Source organism: Ictalurus punctatus, chromosome 12 (assembly GCF_001660625.3).
Source record: "Ictalurus punctatus breed USDA103 chromosome 12, Coco_2.0, whole genome shotgun sequence".
In the NCBI taxonomy this organism is placed as follows: domain Eukaryota; kingdom Metazoa; phylum Chordata; class Actinopteri; order Siluriformes; family Ictaluridae; genus Ictalurus; species Ictalurus punctatus.
The window spans coordinates 30,838,711-30,848,710 of record NC_030427.2 but is presented as its reverse complement, the minus strand read 5'-3'; the positions used below and the strand labels follow the sequence as shown (position 1 = coordinate 30,848,710).

The 10,000-nt window shown below is 38.2% G+C and overlaps 1 protein-coding gene across 14 annotated transcripts in view; it reads right to left on the bottom strand.

Annotated features, from left to right (window-relative positions):
* The window catches only part of LOC108272987 (uncharacterized), a 104,612-nt gene that overhangs the window by 73,659 nt on the left and 20,953 nt on the right, over nt 1-10,000 (bottom strand). For 12 of the 14 annotated variants that reach the window (XM_053683910.1, XM_053683919.1, XM_053683916.1 and 9 more), the window contains 2 exons: nt 6,312-6,728; nt 4,338-4,760 (listed from right to left, as the gene is read on the bottom strand). In XM_053683910.1, coding sequence (XP_053539885.1) covers nt 4,338-4,760; nt 6,312-6,728 — 840 coding nt within the window. The remainder of the gene's footprint in view (nt 1-4,337; nt 4,761-6,311; nt 6,729-10,000) is intronic. The other 2 variants (XM_053683914.1, XM_053683923.1) reach the window with 2 other exon arrangements.

Below are 10,000 nucleotides of genomic sequence, written 5' to 3'. Positions count from 1 at the left end.
CTCACCGATTTTTTTAAAAATCACAATCGGTTGCGAGTCTCCTCTGAAGCACTAAAGCACGTTATTTCACTCAGAAGATTTGTGTACATGATCGTGAAAGATGACGTGGAATTAGATTTAGAATTAAACTTTCAGGTGGATGATTTTGATTACATGGTCTTCGCAACCACGGGTGAAGTGTTTCGGATGTGGACCAACAGAACATTAAGTCCATGCGTGTCCAAACAAGAGTAAGGATTAAACTAACAGACAACGAGAATAGTGCAACTGAGCCGGTTATTGCAGGGCCGTCTGGGGTCGGTTCGGCCGAGGCAGAGCCCGCCTCGGAGAAGGATCCTGGCGGGAAGAGGTGTGTGTTGCTGGGCCTGCAGAAGCTAGATTGACCTCAACAGAGCTGACAAATGCAGGTGCGAGCGCCATAACGTCATCACCTAGTACAGATAATAAACAGTTTAATTGCAACTTGGAAAAACGGGAAAATAAACAGGGGTCTATGACTGTGAAATGGAGACAGAACACGTATTGTTTAAAGTGGCACTAAAAAGGAAAAACTCGGACAACGTTAATGACTCTAGACTACTGAAGAAAGCCGATTTAGAAGAATCTGAAGAACAGAACGACACGGACTACGTTTCCATGGACAGCAGTAATGTAATTATTGCCCTTATTCTGAGTAAGACAACACTGTGATTAAGGTGTTTACACGAGTCGCTTTTAGAATACTCCTGTCATGTTCCCGTTTGACATGTTATTGAACATAAGTAGATTAACAGCACACGTCATTACGTCACCGCGCCACGCCGTCCGACGTCCCTCCAGAATTTCACGTATCGACATACAGTTGGTCTTCGTTATGGTATCGTATACAGACTTAGAAGTTTTTATTTAAAATTTTTACGAACGCTTCAAATGCAGTTAATTATTTGTCATGCTGTATGTGCTAATAGACGACTGCTTGAAGCCGTGGGCTGCGTCCCAAACCTACTAGATAGTAGCCGAGATACATGTACTGTATATCGCCTACTATATAGTAGGTAAGAACGCGGTTTGGGACACAGCCGTGCTCTCCTGTTTGCCGTAAAACGGTTGAGCACTGCCGTGTGTGATCGTGTCCTGTCGCACAATGCGGTGAAAACTCTCACACGATGTTAATAATGTGATTGAGGTGTTTACATGTCTGTAACGCACGTCGATAATGCGAGTAAAACAGGAATACTCCACACGTCTTAATTCAATTTGTGTTAACTTCGAGTATGACTTTAATCGGATTCAGGTAATTAAAAATTCTGTTTACATGCTAGTTTCTTAATTAGAGTATTGTCTTAATCGGGTTAAGACTGGATTATTGTTGTCCATGTAAACGTACTGACTGAGAGTGAAAGTGAACTGACTCCAGCACAGTGCTGTCCAAGAGTGAATGTTCAGGTCATAACTACGATGTAGAGGACATTAAACTGTTTCTTAATTCGACTAAAAGCAAAAGAAGGGTACGTGTTAGAATATTTTCCTGACCTAAAACAGTTCACTGATAAATCTAAACGTTTGACGGCTGAAGGGTGTTTAAATAAAGAAGTTTATCGGCTAAAGAAGATTATAAGAAAACTCAGCATAGAACTGAGTGATGGCTGTGAGAAGGTCTGAGTTTAAGGACCCCAGCAGGGTGTGTTGTCTGTTGAGGCTGGTTTTATTTTTATTTTTGGTTGAGTGAAGTGCGCATTGCATCGCAGAACTTAAATGGTGCTAGAAACATAAAAAAGGACTGAATTGTGTGAACTCATTAAACAGAAAAAATAGATGTTACCTTTAATCAGGAAACACAGTGATGTTAAAAATGCCATGGACTGGACACGAGAATTGGAAGGGAGCTCTGTCCTTAGCCATAACACCACACTTAGTGGGGGAGTTGGAATTTTATTTACAAAACGTTTTAGTCCTGTGTCATATCAGGTTGAAGAAGTCTTTAAAGACAGACAGTTTTATTTTTATATGTGTGTATATGTTCCACCTCAGCAATAGAGAACATTTTAGACACGTTATACGCTGCAGAACTGTTCCGCTGATGAATTTTTATTTCTTGGTGGTGATTTTAACTGCACAGAACTTGATCTAAGTGTTGTTTGGAGGCATTTACATGGCAATCAAAGACAGTATACTTGGACTCATACACGTGATAATGTTTTATCCCTTGCAAGACTAGACAGATTTTGTTTTTAGACACCATCTTAGTATTTTTTAAAGTAGTAATATTTTCCCAGTCAGTTTCTCAGATCATAGCATGGTGCAGTGTTCTTTTATCGTGAGCTCTATCAAACCTCAAAGTGCGTACTGGCATTTAAACACTCATTTATTAAGCAATATGGATTTTAGGGATACTTTTAAATTATTCTGGGATGATTTTAGAACCAAAAAACCATCATTTAAATCTCTACAAAGGTGGTGGGACTTTGGCAAAGTGCAAGTAAAACAATTTTGTCATCAGTATATTCACAACAGCTCTAGAGAACTAATCCAATCCTTGAAAGCCTTAGAGACAGACGTAATTAAACCGCAACTGTTAACAGCGTCTACAGGAGATCCAAACTACATGGAACTTCTCTCTAAAAGAAAAACCCAGTTGGCCGACATATCAGGGGTAAAAGCACTGGGTGTTCTGGTCCGGTCTAGGTTTCAAACCACTACAGTTCAATGAAATTATAAAATTACTGTCACTATAGCATTAAGACTAACACATCAAGATGAGGTAATTCGTTTAACTGTTCAATGTAATGTAATGTCATGTTCACTACGCCTTCAGAAATCAGTTCGCTCGCTCAAAGAGTGCGACACAACTGCCACCTAACGGTCTTATCTCGCCAGCGCTGACTGAATGAGTGACATACCCTAGCGCAGTGGTTTTCAAAGTGGGGGCCGGGGACACACCTGTGATAGCGCTAAAAATCTGACACGGGGGCCTCAACAATTTGGTGTGAAAAATAAATAAATACATGATTTTCTCTTACTCACTCTCAGGCAACCACACACACACACACACACACACACACACACACACACACACACACACTGTAATGTAATGTAAAGATGTAAGATGTAATTATTAATAAAATTTAAAAAGGGGATATATTCAGAAGTCTGTATTTTTAATGTGTTTTAAAGACATCTTGCAAAAGGGGGGCCTCGGTTGAATGTTAATAGCATTTGCGGGGCCTTGCCCTGGAAAAGCTTGGGAACCCCTGTCCTAGTGTACCACGGTGTACTGCAGCTATTTATTTATTTATTTATTTATTTATTTCACACCCACACACTCTCTCTCTCACACACACACACACACACACTCTCTCTCACACACACACACACACACACACTCACTCTCTCTCTCTCACACACACACACACACACAGTCTCTCTCTCACACACACACTCACTCTCACACACATACACTCACTCTCTCTCTCACACACACACACAGTCTCTCTCTGTCTCTCTCTCTCTCTCTCTCTCACACACACTCATACTCACTCTCTCTCTCATCTACATAACGCAGTAACTTGGGTGACTGGTGAAATTATCTAGATATTTAGACATGGGTCAATCAGACCTGGACTGTTAGTGTCTAGTTACATCAAGGCTTAAGATCCATTAGTTAAAATGCTAATCTACATCAGCTAGCTAAACGAGATAGAAGTGTATTTAACGTAGGGTAGATTTGTATTAAAGGCACTGTGGATTTGGCAAAAATAAATATAGAGTTAAATTTCAGTTTGCATTCAATATTTCAACTAATTGTTTCATATATATATATATATATATATATATATATATATATATATATTTTTTTTTGTTTTTTTTAGCGAATTGTTTAAAAAAATACTTTTAAAAAAAAATGCCTTTAACTTGTCTAACATTAGCCAGCTAATAACCAGTGTTAGCAGGTTCAGGGTAAGGTAGGTAGCTAACAATCACAATTCAGATCAATAATAGGGGTTGAATCTCAGGTAATGTCGTATTCATGTGAAGGAACAGCATGTAGCAGCAAACTGATCACAAACAATAGTCCTGTATCCATTAAATGATCAGCAGGTGAACTTTCAGTGCTACATGTTTCCATCACTTGAGTTCATAGCCTGGATCTCATAACTGATATAAACTGATTTCTTTATTTAAATTATTCTGTGTGTGTGATATAAATTACTGTTATGATTTATGTCAAGGCTCCAACATAGGATTCCAACCTCTAGAAAAAGTCTTTAAATACTAATTTAATATTGAAACATTTTGGTTCGGGGCAGGTGTCCCAGTAAAGTATTTTGTCTATAAACACAGAGACTTTGTAAACTTACTCATTAAACCTGAGGTGTGAGATGTAGGGCAGACACTGAAGGAAACTCCTCACTTCACTCTCTTCATCTGAGCAGTCTCTCAGCTCCACTGGTTTCTTCTCTGTTTGGAGTTTCAGCACTTCTAGGAGGAGGGAGACTTTTCTCTCTGAGAGGTTTATGGACCAGACTGCAGGAACTGACTGGTAAACTGGCAGCAATGCTGGAAGGACTCTCCTGCCTGTTTTACTCTCATACTGCTTCACACGTGAGTACAGATCCAGCAGGAAATCACTCTGTTCATAATAATAATAATAAATTGTCATCACTTTCTTCACTGTCTCCTGGATGTTATGTGGTTGGTGTAGAGCTGCTTGCAGACACAAATCCAGTAGAAATGTTCTACATCTCTCTTCTCGTTCTTTCTCTCCCTGTTTAGAGTCAAACCTGGAGAAAAGTGAAAGACTCACATTATTACAGTACACATCATGGAGAACATCAGGTACACACACACACACACGGACTCAGCAATTCCTGTTCTTGTTTTTAAAAAAGTATCTGATATTAAAATGGACGAGTCACTAACATTCTTTCTGCTTGTTGAGTAAAATATTGAGAGGCTGTTGTACACAGGTCATGTCTTAGGGACTCTGAAACACAATAAACACTTGTCCTTGGCTAGTTGTAATGTTTATGTAATGGTTAATGTCTTTTGTTCCTGATATTGATGGGAAATGTAGATACTTACTCAACAGCACTAAACAGTTGTCACAAAAAATTATAGCAAGTGTCAAATATAGTAACATTTATGAAGTATTTCCTATTATATAATTAGAAAAAACCTACTTTATTTAAATCTTTTTTATTATTATTCTGCTGGTAGATCATGTTACTTTCTAGAAATAAATGCTGAAAATTACTTAAGTTGATTTCCTGAGTGCACCGTTCAGATTATTAACATCTCCTGCATGGAGTTCGCACTTCAGAGGTTGGAAGATTTTTATTGAATAGAAGCTGAGACAGGGTTTTCAATAGCGTATAGACCACCTCTTTTAAACACAAGCACTTGTCTTTAATGTAGAAAAAAAATAAGGGACAGAAAATACAGACTGAAGATGGAAATCGTTTTTTAAGCTATCAAATATAATATGATCAGGATAAAGTGGGTACTGAAGATGACCAATGATAAACACAAGACATCATTTAAAAATAAAAGACTAGTATGATGGTAAATGTATGAGACGATATCAGACATTGAAATAAAGGTGTAATATGAAGAGCAGGACACAGATCTTACTCATAGGGGTGTAACAATGCACCGTGATGCTAAACTGTGACGAGGTTTATCATGATGATGTTAAAATGTGAGAATGTACAATATTAAACCTCTGTTTATAGAAAAATAATTTTAGTTAGTTTTATATAAGCAGAAAACTTTTTTTTGCATTGCTTACAATTCAGAAATAAAAAAGAAGGTTTTTTTCAGTCACTATTTTACTCGATTCAAATTTTTTTCAAAATATTCTGAGAGTCGAATAGAAGTGAATCGTGAAGCCAGGATCACGATTCGAATCGTGATCAGCGTGTATCGTTACACCCCTACTTAGTAACAATGAATGAAAAGATTTGGCTTTTTTCTTTTGTTTTTGCATTCCCTTTGACCACTTTGCATACTATAACAATGTGCACTATATCCCAACACTTCAGGAATTATCAGATTGAAGTAGAAAAAAAATAGTTTTAAAAACTGGATCAGAAGAAACAAATTAACAATGAATAGGATTAAATCAGGGTTGAACTGATTGTTCACATTTCAGGACTGACCTCATAAAAGATTAAACTCAAAATAATTTTGTTCCCTAACAGAACCAGATATTTTATTCTTCAAATGGAGATATTTATCTACAGGAATATTTCATTTTAAAACAAAAACAGTGCTTTTATCAGCTGTGGTGCACAGAGCACTAAAGCACATCCGAGAAAACTATAAATACTTACCGTTTAAACCTGAGGTGTGAGATGTAGGGCAGACACTGAAGGAAACTCCTCACTTCACTCTCTTCATCTGAGCAGTCTCTCAGCTCCACTGGTTTCTTCTCTGTTTGGAGTTTCAGCACTTCTAGGAGGAGGGAGACTCTTCTCTCTGAGAGCTTTATGTACCAGACTGCAGGACCTGACTGGTAAACTGGCAGCAATGCTGGAAGGACTCTCCTGCCTGTTTCACTCTCATACTGCTTCACACGTGAGTACAGATCCAGCAGGAAATCACTCTGTTCTTTATAATAAAATGTCATCACTTTCTCCACTGTCTCCTGGATGTTATGTGGTTGGTGTAGAGCTGCTTGCAGACACAAATCCAGTAGAAATGTTCTACATCTCTCTTCTCGTTCTTTCTCTCCCTGTTTAGAGTCAAACCTGGAGAAAAGTGAAAGACTCACATTATTACAGTACACAACATGGAGAACATCAGACACACACACACACACACACACACAGCGTCAACAATTCCTGTTCTTGTTCTTAAAAAAGTATCTGATATTAAAATGGACGAGTCACTAACATTCTTCCTGCTTGTTGAGTAAAATATTGAGAAGCTCTTGTACACAGGTCATGTCTTAGGGACTCTGAAACACATTAAAAACTCATCCTTGGCTAGTTGTAATGTTTATGTAATGGTTAATGACTTTTGTTCCTCATAATGAGGAGAAATGTAGATATTTAGTCAACGACACAAGACAATTGTCACACTGCAAAAAATTACATCGTAGGAAGTCTCAAATATAGTCACATTTATGTAATATTTCCTATAAGATTTAAATGTAATTCATGTAATATTTCCTATTATAAGATTTTAATGTAATTTATGTAATATTTCCTATTATAAGATTATAAAAAGACAAATAAAATATTAATAAACCTATTTACAGACCTGCTCATTTCAACCTTTAATTTTTTTTAAAAATGTACTTGCTAAGATGTTATTTTTTGCAGGGCTAAAAATGGTGAGAATATTTTGAGCGGTTGAGCACTGCCGTGTGTGATCGTGTCCTGTTGCAAAATGCGGTGAAAACTCTCACACGATGTTAATAATGTGATTGAGGTGTGTACATGTCTGTAACGCACGTCGATAATGCGAGTAAAACAGGAATACTCCACACGTCTTAATTCAATTTGTGTTAACTTCGAGTATGACTTTAATCGGATTCAGGTCATTAAAAATTGCTGTTTACATGCTAGTTTCTTAATTAGAGTATTGTCTTAATCGGGTTAAGATTGGATTATTGTTGTCCATGTAAACGTACTGACTGAGAGTGAAAGTGAAGTGACTCCAGCACAGTGCTGTCCAAGAGTGAATGTTCAGGTCATAACTACGATGTAGAGGACATTAAACTGTTTCTTAAATCAACTAAAAGCAAAAGAAGGGTACGTGTTAGAATATTTTCCTGACCTAAAACAGTTCACTGATAAATCTAAACGTTTGACGGCTGAAGGGTGTTTAAATAAAGAAGTTTATCGGCTAAAGAAGATTATAAGAAAACTCAGCATAGAACTGAGTGATGGCTGTGAGAAGGTCTGAGTTTAAGGACCCCAGCAGGGTGTGTTGTCTGTTGAGGCTGGTTTTATTTTTATTTTTGGTTGAGTGAAGTGCGCATTGCATCGCAGAACTTAAATGGTGCTAAAAACATAAAAAAGGACTGAATTGTGTGAACTCATTAAACAGAAAAAAATAGATGTTACTTTTATTCAGGAAACACAGTGATGTTAAAAATGCCATGGACTGGACACGAGAATTGGAAGGGAGCTCTGTCCTTAGCCATAACACCACACTTAGTGGGGGAGTTAGTCCTGTGTCATATCAGGTTGAAGAAGTCTTTAAAGACAGACAGTTTTTTACTTGAACTCATACACGTGATAATGTTTTATCCCTTGCAAGACTAGACAGATTTTGTTTTTAGACACCATCTTAGTATTTTATAAAGTAGTAATATTTTCCCAGTCAGTTTCTCAGATCATAGCATGGTGCAGTGTTCTTTTATCGTGAGCTCTATCAAACCTCAAAGTGTGTACTGGCATTTAAACACTCATTTATTAAGCAATATGGATTTCAGGGATACTTTTAAATTATTCTGGGATGATTTTAGAACCAAAAAACCATCATTTAAATCTCTACAAAGGTGGTGGGACTTTGGCAAAGTGCAAGTAAAACAATTTTGTCATCAGTATATTCACAACAGCTCTAGAGAACTAATCCAATCCTTGAAAGCCTTAGAGACAGACGTAATTAAACCGCAACTGTTAACAGCGTCTACAGGAGATCCAAACTACATGGAACTTCTCTCTAAAAGAAAAACCCAGTTGGCCGACATATCAGGGGTAAAAGCACTGGGTGTTCTGGTCCGGTCTAGGTTTCAAACCACTACAGTTCAATGAAATTATAAAATTACTGTCACTATAGCATTAAGACTAACACATCAAGATGAGGTAATTCGTTTAACTGTTCAATGAAATGTAATATCATGTTCACTACACCTTCAGAAATCAGTTCGCTCGCTCAAAGAATGTGACACAACTGCCACCTAACGGTCTTATCTCGCCAGCGCTGACTGAATGAGTGACATACCCTAGCGCAGTGGTTTTCAAAGTGGGGGCCGGGGACACACCTGTGATAGCGCTAAAAATCTGACACGGGGGGCCTCAACAATTTGGTGTGAAAAATAAATAAATACATGATTTTCTCTTACTCACTCTCAGGCAACCACACACACACACACGCACACACACACACACACACACACACACACACACACACACACACACACACACACAATCAATTCCTAATGTAATGTAATGTAAAGATGCAAGATGTAATTATTAATTAAATTTAAAAAGGGGGATATATTCAGAAGTCTGTATTTTTAATGTGTTTTAAAGACATCTTGCAAAAGGGGGGCCTCGGTCGAATGTTAATAGCATTTGGGGGGCCTTGCCTGGAAAAGTTTGGGAACCCCTGCCCTAGCATACCACGGCGTACTGCAGGATCATGTTCTCTTTCTCGAGCATTTTTAATGGCCACATCTGTAGATCAGATGGATGCACTATCTAAATAGTTTTTCACTCTAGAGAAGAATAACAGACAGAAAAGACTCATTCACGCCTTACGGTCTGAGGCTGGAGCGCTTCTACTAAACCCTAGAGATATAAGAAAGAGGGCAGTTTGTTTTTATGAACAGCTATACACAAGCAAACTTGGGTCAGGACACAGTCAGGAAAGCGTCTTCTTCATTAACCTACCTCAGGTATCTGAAGAAGCTAATGCAGCGCTATCAGGTGTGCTGAGTCTGGAGGAATTGCACAGAGCCCTTCAAGGCATGGAGTCTGGGAAAGTGCCAGGGATCAATGGCCTTCCTGTTGAATTCTACAAGTCTTTCTGGGAGGAACTAGGAGAGGATCCGGTGCATGTACTCAATGACAGTTTGGCTAAAGGATCGCTACTGTTGAGTTGCCGTAGGGCAGTGCTCACCTTTCTACTCAAAAAAGGAGACCGTACTGACTTTAAGAACTGGTGCCCGGTTTCACTTCTTTGTACCGATTACAAACCACTCTCAAAGGCTCTAGAGATTAGGCAGAATAAAATAATGGACCAGGTTATTCATTCGGACCAGATTTCCGGTGTCCCCCCAAGATGT